This window comes from Polypterus senegalus, chromosome 12 (genome assembly GCF_016835505.1).
Source record: "Polypterus senegalus isolate Bchr_013 chromosome 12, ASM1683550v1, whole genome shotgun sequence".
Classification (NCBI taxonomy): Eukaryota; Metazoa; Chordata; class Cladistia; order Polypteriformes; family Polypteridae; genus Polypterus; species Polypterus senegalus.
The window spans coordinates 161,549,463-161,569,976 of NC_053165.1; the positions used below are offsets into that span (position 1 = coordinate 161,549,463).

Genomic DNA, 20,514 nt, shown 5'->3' on the forward strand with positions numbered 1-20,514 from the left:
AATGTTCAGGAAAAATAAGGTAGATTTGTGAAGGACAGGGAGCAAAACCCAACTCCGGCACGGTCAGAGTGAAGTTTACTCATTCTTCTCGTCGTGTCTATCTGAGCTCTTCTCCCGTTTTCATCACATATTCCAAACAGGACGGTGTTGACGGGCACCACTAAAGTGGCCCAGTAGGAGTGACTGTGAGGGACTGACATCAGGTTAGTTTGTATTGCTTTTTGCTGGTTCTTAAGGTCCCAAACTGGATTAAGGTGGTTCAACCACAGAGGAGGTGGTCTCAGTAGACTAAAGCCCCACCCAGTTTTAAACTCAAACCCTTCATAAGATCAAAAATGAGCCAAGCCTGAACAAAAGCTGAAAATGTCCAAGTGCTCTTCAAGACAACCAAGCAAACTTTAATTTATAACACCTTCCTGTAGTGAATCACCATCCCAAGGTGCTTTTTACTTTACTTTACTTACTGTACACCTTTTTAATCTTCAGTACAGGCAGGTGACATGCCAAGTAGTGCTGGGAGGTATACCGTGTCATACCGAAAACCGTTTGTTTTTGTTAGGATTTGGATTGTTCTTATACTGCAATACCGGTTTAAATAGCCTAAACAATGTTCGGAACGGGGCGCAGCGGGAAACTGTTTAAGGGGAGACCTTTATCACTGCCACACCACTAAACACGCTTGCAACGGAGTACATGTGTTAATGGACAGTTAGTGGACAGGTATTGCACAGTGAAAATGGGCAGAGAACACTCCGAAACTGAAGCTGTAGCAGACGATAAAGTTGAACATGATGACACAGAAGAACTTTTGCCGAAAAAGGAAGCCGTGTCTGTTGTCTGAAGATTGTTTTAAAAGGTCGGGTGTGGACCAAACAACTATTTACTGCAAATGCTGTCAAGCTAAAGTTGTCGCTGGAGCAGCAACACGAGCAATTTGCTGCACCACCTTAGCCGCAAAACATGCTTTGGAGTACCGTGAATGTATGGAACTAAGATTGGCACCCTCCACGTCCACAGGTAAAACTGAAAAAGCAAGAGGACACTCGAGTCAGACGTCACTTGTAGATGCATATGCTAGAAGTACTGCCTATGACAAAAAAAGCAAGCGGTGGATCGAGATGTTCAATTCTCATGACAGTGGAATAGGTTATTCTTAGCCAGTCTACTGCAGTGGAAAAATGTGGTTAACATCCACTCATGCATGCGAAACAAATACTGTTGAATATCGTGAAACCAATATAATTTTGAAAAATACCGTGATATAGAATTTTGGTCATACTGCCCAGCACTAATGCCAAGGGTCACAATGGAAGCGAGAGCTGAAGAATCAGAACCTTTGTGCTTTAAAGTGCAGTCTCTTAGCCAACAGAGTACACTGCCTGCCAAGACATTTCGACCAAAACAGCCGACAGCTCCACACATCTGACAGGAAAGGGAGAAGACCCCCAGTGATATTACCATTCTTAATTTACCAGTGCTCAAAAGCTTAAGTTAAATTTATTAAAGTGGAACCTATTTAAAATTGCATACTCCATTCAAAAATAGTAATTTTTTAACCTGTTAGTTAAAGTATTGTTTGTAGTGAAAGCCAAAAAACAAACTTTAAATTTCATGTTTTCTTGAAGAAAAATCGCACTTCAATATCCAGCTCGAGCTGCAAACAATATCAAAATGTACATAAACAAAAATCATAAATTGTCTCAAAGCATCTGGTATCCACTTACATTATTTTGGATAAAATATTTTTAAACAAAAGATTTCTGACAAACACTCTCATACACGACCAAGAATTGCATTCCACAGAGATGGAGCTTTTGACCCGAAGACCCGTATCTGCCTTTATTACTTTGCCGTTAAGCCATGGCTGCAGTGCTTCCAAGTTTTTCATTGGCAATTTGTGAAGCGGCACTGGTGAAATGACCTTCTGCTTGTTGAAGCATCTCAGACACGCACTAATACGAGGCCGACTTCCACCTCGCTTTTCTTTAACTTTTAATCTCTTAACTGCACTCTTCGCTCACAACGTGATCCTCAGTATCGATGTGGTCATAGTTAAGCTAGGGTCCCCACCATAGACTTCTGTCTAAATGACTCTAAATGAGTGATTGTCAACTGTGATGGACAGACACCAGGTTAGTTTGTGTTGGAGAATCAGAGACCATTCCAGCAAAAACAAGGTTCCAAACTGGATTAAGGTGGTTCAACCGCAGAGGAGGTGGTCTTTAGATTAAAACCCCACCCAGTTTTAAATTCAACCCCTTCACAAATATATATATTTTTTGTTTGTTCATTTTTTAGTCTTTAATAATTGTGTTCTTCAAGCTTATCCACTACACAATAAAAACACTAGGGTTGGTTTGTGTCTCCTGCCACTTACAGCAATTGGTCTGCCCGACAATCAAAAGAGGAAGTGTGAGATAAGAGAAGAGGAAAGCCATAGGAAGCACACAGAGAGTCAGTCACCTTCAAAAGTATATAAGCCGACAAGGAGGTGAGAAAGGTGGCCTTGAAAATAATGACAATCTAAGAAGCAGGCTTAGGCGTAGTATACCATGGGACCAAAACCTCCTCCGAGAGCAACTTCTCCCAACCATCCAAGAACAGTCTGGTGACCAACATGATGGAGCACCGGGCCAGAAGGCAAAAGTGAGAACTAAGTGGCTCGGGGAACAAAACATCAAACTATTGGGTCCATGGCTAGGAAACTCCCCAGACCTTAATCCCATTGAGAACTTGTGGTTAAGAGGCAGGTGGGCAAACAAAAACCCCCAAATTCAAATAAACTCCAAGCATTGATTCTGCAAGAATGGGCAGCTGCCATCAGGCAGGATTGGGCCCAGAAGTTGATTGCCAAGGCAACTGCAAAGGTCTTGAAAAAGAAGGTCCAACACTGCAAGTATGGACTCTTTACATAAACTTAATGGAATTGTCAATAAACGCCTTTGAAACTTCTTAAATGCTTGTAATTCTACTTCAGTATACCAGAGAACCATCGGACAAGAAGATCTGAACGCACTGAAGCAGCAAACCTTGTGAAAACCAATACTTATGTCATTCTCAAAACCTTTGGCCACGACTGTAGTCCGAGGCTTGAAACCAGGACTTTGGAGCAGCAGGGCAGGCAAAGACACAAACGAGTACGCCACGCCGCAGCCTCGCATTCTTTGGAATTTCGATTCTATTTGAGACGAATTTCATATTTTTAAATTCATTCACCGCTTCAGCGAGACCCACACAAACAAAAATGCAATTTCTATAATTCTTAATTAATGTGACACAGTTATCTTAAAATGTTTGTGAAACTGATACAGCAAAACTTGCCTTGAATCGGAGACAAAACATTTCACAGCCAAGCACGGATTTGATGGATGACGGAAAGAAGGCTTCCTAACGTCTGCCGAGTGCCGAGTGCGCCAAGGGACGTTTAGGGCGAATGCCAAAGACTCCTCAGACTGGATCCTCGGGCCACTTGTTGCGTCTTATGATTTACATTTCACAAGAGGGTTGCATTTTTAACATTTCACATCCTCGTTTATCACTTCCAAATGCGACCTCCAGCACCGGCACTGCATGCTCCTTCTCGAAGGTGCGCGGGAGCTTTTTTAATCTTCTCACGTGAAATGACGCGGCTTCCACGGTCTCGCGAGACTCGCTTTCTAGTTTTTTGCCGCCTTCGTGATCTAAGCCGGAAGACGCGGTTAAGCTGCCTGAAGTCTGTCATTAAGAAGTGATAATATAAAATAAACATTAATATCCGAAACATTCGAATTATTACTTCTGTAGTCCTGGAACAGGCGGGTTGCTATGTGCTCGGCTCTGCGCAATGAAAAGTGTCTTCAAGTACCAAAGCGAACTCTGCACGCTCTTCCATTTCTGCGAGAATGTTCCTTCCATATCACAAAGTGCAGGTAAGGTTAGCTGTGCCCTGTGATGAGCTGCCCACCTGTTCCGGGGTCCAGGGCTGCTGGAGTAGACTTTGAATGATTTATCAGGTTAAAGGATGGAGGGATTGTTTTATTTGTTATCCTTTACATTAGCAGCATATAAACAGTAGAAGACATCAGCCTATCTCTGGGGAAAGTCAGAGGGTATGAATGGTGCAGGATGTAATGGACCAGCAGTGGACAAAGCATCAGTCCATCACAGGAAATATAGCATAGTGTAAAATAACTCATGTCGTCTCATTCAAAAACCTGGTCAGTCCAATTCAGGGTGCTGCTTGGGGGCAGGCAGGGAGGTGGTGCCAATTCTGACAGCACCAGGCTCAAGGCGGGATACTGCAAGCCCAGCGCTGGGGCAACTCACACACTCAAGCGTGTCCCTCCTTACACAATCATTGAAACTTTTTTTCACATTTGCAGGGCCACATTAACATCTTTAGGGGCTCTAAGCACTTGAAAGATTTTGGTGCCCCCATATATGTGAACTGCACTCACTCTCCACCACCATGCCCAAGACAAGAGCAATCACATGAGCCTCAATGGACCGTGTGGCAGATACCAGATTATAACTTTGTTCTATTCCCAAGATTAACATATATATATATATATATATATATATATATATATATATATATATATATCGTGAACCTCTATTAATATTATTGTATTATTATTATTAAAACTCAAGGGTTGGTGGTAGCATTGGCACTGCAGCCACTGTAAAAAAAAAAAGACCTCACACTGTTCCATTCCTTTTAAATTCGCGTGGTGCTGAGATGGCACCCGTTGCACAGCTGCACTCGGGTCCTAATTTGAGATCCTGAGGTGGTTTGTCGTGTGGTGGGTGCAGCAATGCACTGTGGCAGTGGATGCCCCCAACCTTGAAGATCCTTGATTGTATATATGTATGTATTTAATGTGGGATCCCCCTTTTGTAGAACCTGGCTCGGCTGCAGTATTTGTAGTTTTGCACCATATGGTCCTGGATATCTCTGGCAATGTGCCCCCCACAACACCCCACCCCTCCCTTGATGCCCTAAGCACTTGCTTACATTACTTACTATTTAATCAATGATTGAAGTGATAGAGTTGGTTCAGTGCTGCGGATTGAACTGTCAGCCTGCTCTTTTTAATATTCTACCTTTTCATAGTGAACGCCATCCCACGTTACAGGTGCAGAACAGTGTTTCACATTTGAACAACTGACTGGTGACATGATGTGACAAAATAACATTGACTTCATGCTGGGGATTGAACTGGTGGTCTTTTGTTTTTATGTAGCTCCATTCCATAGCAAATCCCATCCTATGTTACAGACATTTTATAACAGACATATAAATGAAGCATTGGCAGGTGAAGTAATATAATTTAAGTAATAAAAATGGTTCAGTGCTGGGAATTGAACTGTCGGCCTGTTCTTTTTAAAATTGTGCCTTTTCATAGTGAATGCCATCCTGTTACAGAAAGCTTTTTCACAATTGAACGACTGACTGGTAAAATGCCATGCTCAAAATGGCAAAGCTGATTCCATGCTGGGGATTGAATTGCCAGTCTTTTTATTTTTTATATGGCCCTTATCAAATGCCATCCCACATTTTATTTATATATATACTGTATATAATAGGGGGCTCTGCCCCCTTCTCGCTTCGTTCGCCAACACCTGGGTGGGCGCTACACTCTAGCCTCTTTGCGGCTCTGCCACTCGTGTATGGGGTAGCGGATGTACAATTTAAACAGATTGTTATTTTTGTGGGAAATTGTTACATTTGGGTGGCACAGTGGGTTGCGCTGCTGCCTCGCAGTTAGGAGACCCAGGTTCGCTTCCCGGGTCCTCCCTGCGTGGAGTTTGCATGTTCTCCCTGGGTCTGCATGGGTTTCCTCCCACAGTCCAAAGACATCCAGGTTGGGTGCATTGGCAATCCTAAATTGTCCCTAGTGGGTGCTTGGTGTGTGGGGGTGTGTGCCCTGCCCAGGGTTTGTTTCATGCCTTGTGCTCCAGCAGAGCCCCGTGACCCTGTAGTTCGGATATAGCGGGTTGGATAATGGATGGATGGATGGACTTCCACTGATAACCTTGTGGTTTACGGTCAATGAGGCTGTCCAGTAGGGGGCCCCAGTGCAGCACCTCTTCGGCTCAGACAGGTCCAGCTGTAGCCTGCAATAAGTATGGCACAGGTCACGCAACGCTCACGACATCACAGAGCGCCGTCTGAGTCAGATAACCCTCTCAGGTCACGCAACTCAGATAACCCTCTCAGGTCACGTAACGCGACATCACGACATCATGGAACACCCACCCTCTGAATCAGATAACCCTCACGACATCACAGAGCGCCCTCTCACAAGCCTGATCTTAAGCACAGTGTAACCAGGCGTTCGACGAGCGTTTCGTGACTGGTGTTGTGGTCGTTACATGACTGACCTCATAGGTATTGCAGGCTGCAGTTACACTTGAGCTAGTTGAAAGGAAGCACATGGTGTCTCCCTACCTATTAAAAGTCCATCCTGACCACAGGAGCCAGCAGGGCTGTCCACTGTGCCACCCTCCTAATAAACGTCCAGCTGTGAGCCCTGCCACGTGTTGTTGCAGCGGGTTTGAAGACAACAAGGCAGCCCGTTACGAAGCAGGTCTGCATTTCACTGATCATCGTGACTCCGTGGCGTTTATTGAATGTTACACATTGCCCCGGCGTTTGAGCCACACGTTTGAATTTGACAGTACAGATTAGTCAGAAAAGTATTTTTAAACTGGCCCCCTTGATGTTGACTTTAATAAAGATAAACAGAAAGGTCTGGAATCGACCGAGGAGCGCTCTGTCTTCAGAGCTTGTCTAACAGAAAGTGAACTTCCATTCTTCATTATTAAATATTGAGGCAGGAGAGCAGAAGGCCCTAACAGGAAAGTGCAGTCATGGCATCTAGCAAAACGACGTCACTCGGGCGATTCAGCATCCTTGGCGTTCCAGTGACATGATTGGAAATTCAAACTGTACACTCCTCTGCCATATCACTTCAAACGCACATCCATTTTAAGAACCCTCTTATTCGAGCCTTTACTGTGGCAGAGAACTAAAACCCGGGCACAAGGCAAGGAGGGACAAACCCTGGACGGCTCGCCCATCCATAAGCCTCCTAACTTACCCACCGTGGGGCCTTTCAGAAAGAACTGCCCGTCTTTAAGATGAGAGAGAAAAGTGGCAACCCCTGAGAAAAAGCCAGAAAGAGGGCAGAGGGAGTGGCGCTCATGTTTCACTCTCCCCTGACTTAACGTTTATTTTTCTTTGTTTGGTTTCAAGTTTGATTTTTCATGTGTTTGTTTTAACCATTTCCCTGTGTAATGATTGTTTAGTCTCTGCCTGTAGTGAGTTGTTCTCATGGCTGAAGGGCCTCCCTCAGTCCATGTATTGTGAGGATGAGGAGCATCGATGGTCATCTGGCGTGCTTGTCACAGCGTCTATTGTTTGTCTACTTTTCTGAATTAATTGCTTATCTTGGCTCTGGATTTCATAGGAGAAATTTGTTTGCCTTTTTAGCCAAGCCCTTATTTGTCTCCGTGTTGTAGATCTTGCTCTTTTAGATCTTTTGAAATAAACGTTTCGTTTGTAATTGGACTTTTCCGTCAACCCAGAGGTCTTTAAGGCTTTTTTGAACTTTAAAAAAAAAAAAAACTTCTCCCCATTTTGGGGGCCTGGACAGGAGAAAGCCTGCCAGTAGAGTTGGGGGTCAGGCTACCTGGGGTGCAGCCTGTTTCTGGGCAGGCTAGGGAAGACCCTGATGTGGTTTATGGGTCTTTTTTAAAGGACTGACACTCTTGCAGTTTTTATAATAGTGACTGGATTACGGTGCAGAATATGTCAGCTGGAGCAGAGAGGTTGGATCTCCTTACCAGTGAGTCGCTGAGCCATCCTTATGTGCAAGATGGATAGACAGAGAGATAGATAGTGAAAGGCACCGTGAGATTGATAGAAAAGGCAGATCGATAGATAGATAGATAGATAGATGTGAAAGGCACTATACAGTCAAAGTAAAAGTATGTGAACCCTTTGGAGTGATCTGGTTTACTGCATGAATTGGTCATTAAAAGTGATGTGATCTTCTTCTGAGTCGCAGGTCCTGATAGACACGATGAGCTGAAGCCAATGACACACAAACAATTCTACTCTTTCATGTCTTCATTTTACAAACGCATTCAACGTTCACAGTCGTAGTGGAAAAAGTAAGTGAACCTTGGGATTTAATAACCGGCTGACCCTCCTTTGACAGCAGTGACCTCAACCAGGCGCTTCCTGTAACTTCAGATCAGACCTGCACATCGTGCTGCGATTTGAGCCCCTGCAGAACTGCCTTAACTCCTCCATATTCTCTGGTTGTCTTCTGTGTGTGGCTCTCTCTCTTCAAGTCATTCAATAGGATTGAGGTCTGGGCTCTGACTGGGCCGCTCCACAAGGCGAGTTTGTTCTTCTGAAGCCATTGTGCTGTAGATCTGCTGCGATGTTTGGGCTCGTTGTCCTGTTACATCACCCAGCCTCTTCTGAGCTCAAGTTGATGGACAGACACCCTCACATTATCCTGGAGAATCTGTTGAGAATTCATTTTCCCCTCAATGATGGCAAGCTGTCCAGGCCCTGATGCAGCAAAGCAGGCCCAAATCCGGATGTTCCCTTCACCATACTTTACTGTAGGGATGATGTTTCCGGTGCCCTTTTTACGGCAAGTGAAGTTCTGCTTGTTCCTCCCAAATGGTTCAATTTTGGTTTCATCACTCCACAAAACATTTTCCCAGCCCCGGTTTGGAGTGTCCATGTGCTTGTTCAGTTATGTCCTTTTTTGATAGCAGTGGCTTTTTTCTTGGTCTCCTGCCATGGACTCCTTTCTTGTTCAATGTTTTGCATATACTTGACTCGTGAACTGAGATGTTAGCCAGTTCTGATGTCTTCTTCAAGTCCTTTGCTGTCACTCTGGGGTTCTTCTTTACCTCACTGCTGACTTTGTGTTGTGTTCTTGGGGTCATCTTGGCAGGGCGTCCACTTCTAGGCAGAGAAGCCACAACACCAAACTGTCTCCATTTGTAGACAATGTGCCTAACAGTGGACTGATGAGGATCTCAGATCTCTGAGGTGACTTTGTAACCCTTTCCAGCCTCATGTAGATGAACAATTCTCCATCGTAGCTTTTCAGACAGCTCTTTAGTGCGAGGCGTGATTCCCATCTGGATGTGCTTCTTGTCAGAAGCTCAAACTCAAACTTTATCGTGTTTTTGACCAATCAAAGTCGGACTGGGCCGCACCTCTGAACTCGTCTCATGAAATGGACTCCACGTGTGCTAAATTCGGACCACAATGAGCTTTGTAAAAAGTCATTAGCTTAGGGTTCATTTACTTTTCCAACCTTCAGTTTCACAGCTTGAATGATTTATTCAATATGGTGATAAATTCTCTGAAAATCTGTGTATCTTTAGTTGTAGGAGACTGTGTTTGTTCATTATGGTGACTGACATGAAATCCGACCAGGTTTTATATAGGAATTAGACAGAAAGAGAGATCAGTCCTAGGGGTTCACATACTTTTTACTTTGACTGTACAATAAGAGAGGAGGAGGAGGAGGAGGAGGTTAGGAGCCCCCGCTGATACAGCACAATGCCGCACCAACTCAGGATCCCAGATTAGGACTCGAGTGCAGCCCTGTGACAGGTGACACCTCAGCACCACACCAGTTCAGACGGAATGGAACAGCGGGAGGTTTTATTATGGTGCCCAGAGTGCCAATTCTGCCACCAGCCCCCAGGTTTTTCCCTACAGGTTGGAGGGCCTACATGCAGGGCTGGGTGCAGATTAACGTCATGCCCAGGATGGAGCAGTGGGAGGTTAAGTAAAGTCACTTCGAACCAGCAACCTTCCGGTTACCAGTGCAGATCCCTAGCCTCAGAGCCACCACCAAGTTTTCCATCATGTTCATGTTATTCAGCCTTGGCCACACCCCTCCACACCGCTCGCCCAATCATTACCCCCGCTGCGCACATCCTCTCTCCATCCCACCCCGTGCCACTCTCAGTGCCTTCCACACAGTCGGTTATAATGGCAGGGCAAGAATGACGAATTTTAGATCTGTGTATAGAAAAACAGAGGCAAGAGCTGATAATGAACATTGAAAAAAAAGAAAATGAACAAAACATATAATAAAAATGAAGAACAAAGAGAATCGTCCAATAAACGGGAAAGAGAAAAACAAAATGTGAACAGAAATGCAAAAAGCAGCGTTTCTAGAATGTAAGTTAGAGGATAAAGTAATTCATAACATGAGGCGGTAACGTAATGTAATGTCTTACTGACTTGTTCCTGCGTTTTATTGTTCATTGGTATTTAAAGTAGACAGTTGTATTGAAGCGCTCAAGTAACTTCCTCCCACACCCCACATCTTTAACTCTTTGAATTGTTTGTCCTATAAACGTACTTTTCTGACAAGCACACAAAGCAATGGTTTCACACAGAAATGAACGTAAAAACCTCTGTTGGCTCCCAGGCTGTCTTCACGTGGCGGGGAACGGGGGCAGCAGTGGTGGTCGTAGTGCACGGTTATCTGGTTTGTACCCCTTGTCACTGTCCCCATAGACACGTCAGCAACACAAACCTGCTCAGCGCCACGATTAGCTGATGTGGGCACCTCACATTCATTTTCAATCACGTGAATCAGAATCGGAGTCTGAAAAGTCAGAGTCCAAGTCAGCAATAATGTGCAAAACATCGTCCACGGAGTATTTTGCTTTCCTCATTTGCTTCGATCTCTCGCCAGATGTCGCTGCCATTTTTGCCGTTGTTCGCTCCTTTCTACTCGGTCAAACCAACGAATTTAACATTCCTTCTAGCAAAGAGAGTCCAACTAAAACATAACGGCCACCATTTACAGTTGATTACCCCTCCTTTTGACAAAAGTCGACATCCGCCCCGAAAGAGTTAAATAAAGTCACTTTCTCTTAACAGAGGGGCGCCCCAAACATCCTTCGAGTGGCTTAGCCGCGAGATAGCTGGTGCCTGGTGCCCACCCCTGGAGTTTGGTGAGCAAAGCCCCCTAGTAAATACAAAAATATTGTAAAAAAAAAAACAAATACACACAAAAAATATTGAGAAAGAAAGAACACCTCAGACTCGGCTAAAGTTGAACAGAGCAGTCCCAGTCGCAGCGAGGCACCATGCAGGCGTACAGCCATACTGTGTGTGTAAAGGAGCCCCGGTCGTGTTTCTTCACACACGTCTGCACTGTATCTTCTATTGGGCAGCAGGTTGGCAGTATATGAGCTGAACAGCAGAGGGCGCACTTGGGCAACCACATGACCTTGCAATGTACTGTAATGAAGACATCACAGTAGTGGAGAAAAACTGCTAAAATGTTCGAGAGTTGGCAAACCTTTAGAGGGCACCATTGGAATTCTTTATATTATTTATGGATTCCTGCAGGCTTTTATGGAGGCCGGGCTGTCTCAGATCAACTGCACCTTTTTAATTGTGCGTTTGTTCATTCATTCATTTGCCAAACCCGCCTTATCCTGAGAGGGCCGTAGGGAGGCGAGCTTCTGAGCTTGAGACTGGGAAGTGCAGGCGCATACAGAGCCTCTAGAGGGAGCTCTAAGCACAGGACCCCCGGGAACTCCACAGCATTTACAACCCCAGACGTAATTCCTGCTAAGAACCGGAATGTGATTCCTGACCCAGGATGAAAATCTCACTACAGGCAGATCAGGCCGAGCCTGATGTTGATATTTGATGGGACTGGTGGGCAGCAAATGTTTGTTGTACGTGTGAGCAAGTGGACCGGTCAGCCCGAGTTAATCCCCGGCACTTTGTAATCTCGGTGGCGTCCTGAACTGGGTTCTGAGAGTTTTCAGGAAAGGAAGATATACGTTTCAAAGTCAGGTTGTGATATTCCTGTGACACTAGGGGGCGCTGTTGCTCCTCAAACTCTGCCTACAAACGTCCAAGACACCAAGTAAAAGCACTTAAAAATATTTTAATTTCTTCTTTTTGATATTGTGCCACAGTAGACACCACTAACACCACCATAAACAAATAAATCAGTAATCAAAATCTAATAACACAATCCTCCTCTCCCAGCAGCTCCCTCACTCTACCACCCAACTCCGGCTCATCTTGCTGGGTCTCCACTTAGTCCTTTATATAGTCCTTGACCCGGAAGTGCTCCTGTCCTTCTGTCCATGTGATTCCATAGCACTTCCGGGTCACATGAAGACTTATATTTTTTCTTCAGCCCGGAAGTACTTCTGTTCTTCCGTCCTTGTGACTTGGGAGTACTTCTGGGCTATATGAGCAAATAAAAATCCCCGTGTCTCCCTGCAGCGTCACACGGCAGCACCCATGGCACCCAGCAGGGCTGTGAAGCTCAACTCCATCTCCCATTGTGCCCTGTGGGAATCCGGGGCACCTCTAGGCTGCAGGGAAGACGCCATCCAGCGGCCAGGATGTGTCCGCTGTGATGAGCTGCCAGCCGTCCATCACACTGATTAATGATTGTGCCAGTCAGTGAAGACAAGAAAACAAAAACAGTTGAAAGTTCCTAAAAGCAGGCCAGGACCTTTACTGTCTCACTAGACGTGAGACGAGCCGACAGATGAACGTCAAACTCCAGCCGTTTTCACTCCAACCAGTTCCTTAATGAGAAGCCGATTCTCGCTGTTATTGAATATCAGGACTTGTTCTGCCACAGCAGCCTGTCGATTTTCTGTTTTTTCTAAGACCACCGTCAAGATGTTTGGGTGACCTGAGAAGCCCCACATGACCGAGACCTTCACCTTTCTTAATTTTCAGGTGAGCTGGTCATGTGCCGGCTTGTTTGGGGTCTCATTATTGTTTAAGGAAAAAGACTCAACTAAGGGGGTCCGAGTCACGTCAATTAAAAACGAAGGCAAAACAAGTGAATCAGCAGCAAAGACAGTTCACTGATTAAGAAGATGGTGAGAATGAAAACCTGCAGCCACCACGGCCCACCAGGACCGGAGCTGGACACCCCTGACCTGCAGACTTCGGCCTACAGTTCACAAAAAAGGACAGCTGGCTATAAAAGTACGAAATGCCTTAAAAGGGAGATGGTATCTGTGAACCTCTGGCTTGTTAAAAGTGCAGACTTTATTTATATAAAAGAAGAAAAGGCAAAAAGAAAAAGGGGCTTTGCCTAAATGACAAGTCCCAATACGCAATCCAGAAATCAAAGGCCAGAATCTGACTCAAACCATCCATCCATCCATTATCCAACCCGCTATATCCTAACTATTGGGTCACGGGGGTCTGCTGGAGTCAATCCCAGCCAACACAGGGCGCAAGGCAGGAAACAAACCACCGCAGGGCAGGGTGCCAGCCCACCGCAGCAAACCATCCACAATAAAGAGAATATGAAAAGAAATGCAAATGCTATTGACACTCCAAACAACACTCAGTGACAACCTGTGCCATGTAGGTGGAGGGCGGTCACCCAGTGATGTCATTGTGGCCCCGCCTCCTACGGCTCCACCCACAGAAAACAAGGAGCGTAGTCATCTTGAGGCTGACATGATGGCTTGTGAGTGCCCACTTCTGACGCTTCTGTATGTTATTATCAGGCAGTCGGGTAAGAAACGTCACTACAACGGTGGCCATTGTCCTTGGGCTGGCATCCTCAGCCACGTGCGGAGTACATAGTGACTTTCAAATGTAGGTGACAGCTGTGATGGGGACAGCTCAGTGTAGCCTGGGACAAAGAGTGCCAGCCGTGGTGTGTGATACTGGAAGTGGAAGCCTAGCTGGGAATACAAATCTCCCGTTTTCCTTTCTAAAATAAACACTGGCCATGCTGTCAATGATGGCACAAATGACAGATAGCCCAGTTAATAACCGAAAGGCGGATCGAAGCTATGGAAGACGAGGAGTCAGCCACAGGGACGTCTTTGTCTCGTTACTTTCTTCATTTCTGTTTTCAAAACTGACCACCACATAAAATGTGTTATTCATAACATGCAGATGACAGCGCATTCTTGAAAACGGAGACGTTAAACACATTTTTCGTGGAATCTCGGGTGAATGAACTTTCAGGCACTATGGATTTACTCTGCAGTGTAAACAAAACTTCATTTGATTTATTTTTAATTTCTGGGCTTGTCTTGGAGAACACAATGATGTGAAATTGAAGTTGCATCAAACATTAAAGACGGGGCGCTGCATGGCGGAGCCTCATGGATCCAGCAGCGTGCGTACAAATCATTGCCCACGTCGCCCTTGCACGTCCTCCCCCCCGAATTCTCCAATTTTCCTCCACGTCGGATTTGCAGGTTCAAGTCCTGTGCCTGCTCGATGCCTGTGTGGAGTCTGCATGTTAATAATAATAATAATTCTTTGCATTTATATTGCGATTTTTTCACTACTCAAAGCGCACAACAGTTGCAGGTTAAAGGCCGCCTTGCTCAAGGGCCCAACAGAACCAACAACCTTCCGATTGCCAGTGCAGATCCCTAACCTCCGAGCCACCACTCCGCCTGACAGACACTTTTAATTTGCACAGGACACTATAACAAAGACACACTCATAATCCCCATCAGCTCTCCATTACCGACTGGGCTTGATGGTTTTATACCTGAGGGAGGTTTCTCAGGTTCTCACATGTTTTCTCCCACATGTCCAAGGATGTCCTTTGTCAGCTTAAATGGCGATTCTAAGTGACACCCCATCCAGGTACCCAATTCTGCACGGATTGGTTCCAACTTGAGCAATTCTGTACCAAAGTGCACATCACTTGTGCCAGTCAGTGGGGCAAAAGAACAGAAGGTGGTAAAAAGTTCCTAAAAGCAGGCCAGGACCTTTACTGGTATGACCTGACCCACAAAACCAGGCCCCAAATACTAACTAGAGGCTTCGGCCTACAGGTCCCAAAAGTAGGCAACTGCCTTTAAAAGTACAAAATGTGATAAAACTCCCAAAACTTCTTAACAGGGAGAAGAAGGGGTCTGTGAACCTCTGGCTTGTCGAGTCGACCCCAACACAGTACATCTTTAGAAGTGAACTACAAGCACAAGTACAACACTGATTTCTGTCACACATTTTCATACAAATAATGCTGAGCTCAAAGTGCTTTACATGATGAAGAAAAGAGAAATAAAAGACAAAATAAATAAGATTAAAAGTTAAGGAACACTAATTAACATGGAATAAAAGTAAGGTGGTCCGATGGCCAGGCAGGACAGAAAAAACAAAAAAGAAAACTCCAGACTGCTGGAGAAAAAAAAATAAAATCTGCAGGGGTCCCGAGGCCACAAGACCACCCAGCCAGCCAGCCCCCTAGCCCCCTCTAGGCATTCTACCCGACATAAATGACCTGACAGTCAGTCCTCATGGTATGCAGGGTTCAGCTGGAAGGACTTGATGAGGAGTTTATTGGTGAAGAGTTTATTAATACAAAAGACGCAAAGGCAAGAAAAAGGATTTGCCTGCTCGTTGTCTCTGTCACCTTTACTTACTGGCCGTAATCAAAACTATAAAACCCTCATTTGTGTACCTGTGGAATAAGAAGGTATAATATAAATTCTGAAAACTATTGTAAAGAATAATCATTTCCTAGAAATGGTCATTTTGGCACAACAATGACAGTAATAAAAGATTCATGGCTATTTTATTTTATGGACCATCCAACAACCCCAATTAGCACAAATTAAAACATAGAAACTTATAAATACGTTTAGTGAACAATTACACCATTTTGTTTATTGCGATGTATAATACAGGAGAGTCTCGCTTATCCAACCTTCTGTATTATCCGACGTCCCACCACAAAAACGCATCAATCAGCAACACGAACTGCAAGTTGCGAGCGTGAGCTTAGTCTGTTTTTTGTTGCTAAATTCATTTTTTCAGTAAAATTTTTCAGTTGTTTTGTTGTAAAACATGATTACAGTGGATTATGTGGCCTGCCTATCTGGCGTGTGTCTCTCTTGCGCGCTTGTGCGTGTGCGTCGGCACAGGGAGAGACTGACCACGTGCGGAAATCATCGGCGCGCACAAACCGAAAGGGAAACTGCCTCGTTCCTATACGGTTTGTGTGGTCCTGAACAGAGGCAAGAGTTTGGCAGACTTTTAGGTCATAACCTGATTTGTACGTGTTTAGAGACGTTCGTGAACCGAGCCACTGTATTAGGTTCATAATGTGTAAAATTACAACATGGTTTGACGTTTAATAGGCTTTTCTTAACACCTTCCATTATCCAACATTTTCACTTATCCAACGTTCTGCCGGCCCGTTTATGTCGGATAAGCGAGACTCTACTGTATAACATTTTTTTCTTCTTTGCATACACACCTTTGCCACATGCGGTTATTTCCCGTGTGCAGTTTTTTCCATGTGTGGTTATTTCCCGTGTGCGTTTTATTTTTCGTGTGCAGTTATTTCCCGTGTGCAGTTTTTCCCCATGTGCGGTTTTTCCCCACGTGCAGTTTTTCCCCGTGTGCGGTTATTTCCCGTGTGCGTTTTTTTCCATGTGTGTTTTTTTTTTCCCGTGTGCTTCTCTCCAGTCACCACACTGCTGATGCCCTCCTAATTCTCTCTCTCTCTCTGATTCCCTTCCTCCTCAGGTGCTGAAATGCCCCTTTTGCGACGATGTCGGCACCTCCATACAAGACCAATCCTCTCTACCTGACCGTCTACACCATCACCTTAATGACCGGCTGGCCGACCAACCTGCTCGCCCTGTACGCCTTCTACAAGAAGCTGAGGCGCAAGGCCACTCCCAGCGTGATCTTCATGATCAACCTGACTCTCTCAGACATCTCCTTTCTCACTTTCCTTCCGATCAAGGCCATTGAGGCATCCGGGGACATGATCTGGATCCTTCCGCGCTCCCTGTGTCCGCTGAGCGGCCTTTTCTACTTCAGCACCATCTACAGCAGCACCCTGTTCTTGACGGCGGTAAGCGTGGACCGCTACCTGGGAGTGGCCTACCCACTGTGGTACAAGATGTATCGGAAGAGCTCCTACGCCCTCGTCGCCTGTTTCTGTCTGTGGGTTTGCGCTTTTGCCCACTGTAGCGTGGTCTACGTCACGGAGCTGAATCGGAACTGGAGTACTCTGAGTAACGAGTTCATCTGCTACGACAATTTTAGCGAGAAGCAACTGACGTTCCTCCTGCCTGTGCGCCTGGAGCTCGGCCTCATGCTCTTCTGCATCCCGTCCCTCATCACCTCCTTCTGCTACTGCAGCTTTACCAGAATCATCCTGTCCTCTCCACACATTTGCAAGGAGAAGAAGCAGAGGTGCGTCGGGCTGGTCCTGGCCACGCTCGCCGTCTTCCTCATCTGCTTCACGCCGTACAATGTCTCCCATTTTGTGGGCTACGCCCAAGGCAGCAGTCCCACGTGGAGAGGCGACGCTTTGCTCCTCAGCACCTTCAACGCCTGCCTCGACCCCATTATCTTTTACTTCTCCTCCACGGCTGTCCAGAAGTCCTGTAGGAGCTGTCTGCGGGGTCTGCAGATCAAAGAGTGCACCAACAAGCCCATCTTTTTCCTCTCCAACAAAATGAGGTCCGATGAAAAGAACCCCAACGTGGAAGATCGATGCTGAGCACGGATTGCTGAACTTTCAGCGGCATTTCATGTTGTCTCGGCTCGGACTGACCGAGGGTTCCTTCCTCCCGGAGGGTCGCCAGATTACACAGCAGGACTTTCTTGGCCAGTGGGCTAATGGAGATCTCCTTCGGTGACCCCGCAGGCTGCTAATTCCAAAGGTGCCTCTTTGCAACTCAGCTTATCGAAAATTGGAACCCACAAATCCTGAAGGTGCGATGGATTCCCATCAGAGAGGAGTGGGGGTCCATCCTTGGACGTGACCACTTTGTGGCTTTCTGCATTGAATTCCCAGGATTTCCAGAGCTGCCGATGACTTAACCAGATGGCTTTGAGTCTTTGTAAGAGGGTCTGGTTGATTCCACAGAGTCGGAAATGGAAAAGCGGTCGTAATCACAACAGCAGGACTTCGATGAACTCTCAATGCCACTGACTTGATGAAATGAGGCGTTACGTGGCGCGGTGTGTATGTTTGTGGTGGGCACACGCTTAACCTGGGAAAGATTTAACTGGACCCCCATGCTGTTTCTTCTCCACTGGGTCTCGACGTACTTTGATGCTGTGACTGTGCTTTCTTTAAGGGTGCTGCACAAGTGCCATTAAGGTGTCACATTAGCCCGGTGTGTATGCTGGGATACCTCCCTCTTGCAGTCACCCCTGTACTAGACCATAATGGACATCTGGGCAGAACATGTGGAAACGCCAACAGGGGGTCACTTACTACAGCACTCCACATGCTCACCCGAGGACACGGCTCTATTCTTAGATGACAAAGTCATTCTTCTGTGGTGAATAGCTTTTGATGACATACTTGTCAGATATTCGATGACCAATCACATGGATAAGGACAGTTTTTCCTTATGCCTTTAAGAAAGAAATGGGGCAACTCAGGATGAGTCAGAGGAGAACGCACTGCTCCGTGTGCCATGACGGTGCCCTTCCCTGTTGGCCCAAACCCCTAAGGTCTGCGGGCTTCTCCTTGTGCAGGATGTGGTGAAGAAGGAGTCACCGTCTGGTGGGCCCTTCCTGATCACATTTAATGTCACTTAGCACTTTGTGTCACTTGAACGGGATGTGCTGTCCTTCTAGCAGAGCTCTTGATAACACTGCACCCTTGTGTCCGAGTTTGGGAACTGCAGTCTGATGAGGAACAAACTAATGGAAGGCTCATCTGCTTTGACTCGAATGAAGAGCACCAAGGCCGGGGCAGCACTGGACTTTTAGAAGTGCGTCCTGCCCGGTGGGTTTGTTTGACCGGCTTATCACCGAGTTGATCACATTTCGTTTTTTGTTTTTTTATTGGTTGTCAGAAAACCCCATTTTGCATGGAGGATTACCCACAAAGAGTTAAATGCAATCTGACATGTAAAATCCGCTGAAATGCAATGAATGTTTGTCTCCTGCATTTAATGTTTGCACTCTATGTTTGTGTCATAATTAATTAAGAAATCGATCGACACGCCACGCCACGCCACGTCGCATTTGTGCCATTTTGAAATGCATTACAAAGTAAACTCACATTCCAGATTTGAGGGGCACAACAGCAGAAGGGCGCCCGCCTCACCACTTCTTTTAAGTTTCGCTCTTGGAATTCTAAGCAGACCCTCATGTGAAGATCTGAGGGTCCGATTTGGAGTGTAAGGTGAGAGACATTCGGAGATACAGGATACAGGAGCAGATTAGTGAAGGCTTTGTAAACCATCAGCAGGATTTGAAAGTCAATTCTAAATGGCACTGGTAACCAGTGTAGTGACGCTCAGACTGGTGTGATGTGCTCAGATTTTCTTTTCCCAGTTAAGATTCTGGCAGCTCCATCCTGCACTCGTTGCAATTGATTGATGTCTTTTTTGGGTGGTCCTGAGAGGAGTGTGGCTCTGAGGCTAGGGATCTGTGCTGGTAATCAGAAGGTTGCCGGTTCGAATCCCATAAATGCCAATACGGACTCTGCTCTGTTGGGCCCTTGAGCGAGGCCCTTAACCTGCAATCGCTGAGCGCTTCGAGTAGTGAGAAAAGCGCTATATAAATGCAAAGAATTAATTATTATTATTAATCTAGCCGTCTGAAAACAAAAGCGCGAGCTCATTTGTCAGCACCCACAATGCACTCTGTCTGTCGGTTGTCTCCTTACCTCCGGGTCTCTCAGATATTTCGACTCCTGCACTCCTTTCAGTAGCTCCCCCTGCAGGCTGACTTGGATTGGATCGGGTTGATTCCATCATTAAGGTTTCAGATGCCCTTTCTGACGCTAACCCTTCTCAGTTTATCCGGGCTTAGGACTGGCACCAAGGTGGGCTGCTACCCAACCCCCAACCCGTTTTTCGTTGCAAAAATCGATTAGTGGAAGCAAAAGTAGAGAAGTGGAATAAAGACAACCCACTGCCGGCTAACTAATAGGGAGTGGAGTTACGCGCCGGTGCGCCGCTCCCGAGTTTTATGCGGAGGCTTGATTAACGCGAGGTTACGGTGGGCCGCATGCTGCAATGATCGACTCGTGTGACGGATTGCCACAATCAGATGCCCGCCACCACCCGCCTGTGCATGGCAGGACAGATGCGCCTCCACAGTTTGGATCACATGATCTGCCCTTCACTCTCCTCCACCCGTGTGCCCCTCCTACCTGCCCCTTTGTTAAGTCAGGTGGGCACTCCTCCTTCTCACTTGCCCAGCGCTTTGGTTTCTTGAGCTTTGGATCAGCAGGCCCTCCAATCACAACACCAATCACTACGAAGTAAAGACAAAAACAAACGGGGGGATTAAACCCAACAAAAAAAACAAAAACCGACCCCACCCTGCGACCCACCGAGGTTTTCCTTTTTGTTTGATCTAAAAAATGAATGATAAAACAAAAAAAAAAGAAATTGTGCTGAAAGTCGCACCTCAGATCAGAGATGTGCCATTGTCCTGTCCGTGTGATGTGCTTTTAAAGATGACTGTCTGAATATTTTCTATTTTTTTATTTTTAGTAAATTAAAAGTTTTATTTCT

The 20,514-nt window shown here is 45.9% G+C and overlaps 1 protein-coding gene across 2 annotated transcripts in view; it reads left to right on the forward strand.

Moving 5' to 3' along the window:
• LOC120540089 (free fatty acid receptor 3-like) overlaps positions 1–19,269 on the forward strand; it is a 41,942-nt gene extending 22,673 nt beyond the window's left edge. The window contains exons 1-2 of one of the 2 annotated variants that reach the window (XM_039770575.1): positions 3,876–3,908; positions 16,541–19,269. In XM_039770575.1, the coding sequence (XP_039626509.1) occupies positions 16,566–17,528 (963 nt within the window). In that variant the 5' untranslated portion in view covers positions 3,876–3,908; positions 16,541–16,565 and the 3' untranslated portion in view covers positions 17,529–19,269. Of the gene's footprint in view, positions 1–3,875; positions 3,909–16,540 lie in introns of those variants that run through there. The other variant, XM_039770574.1, reaches the window with a different exon arrangement.
• The last annotated feature ends 1,245 nt before the right edge of the window (positions 19,270–20,514 follow it).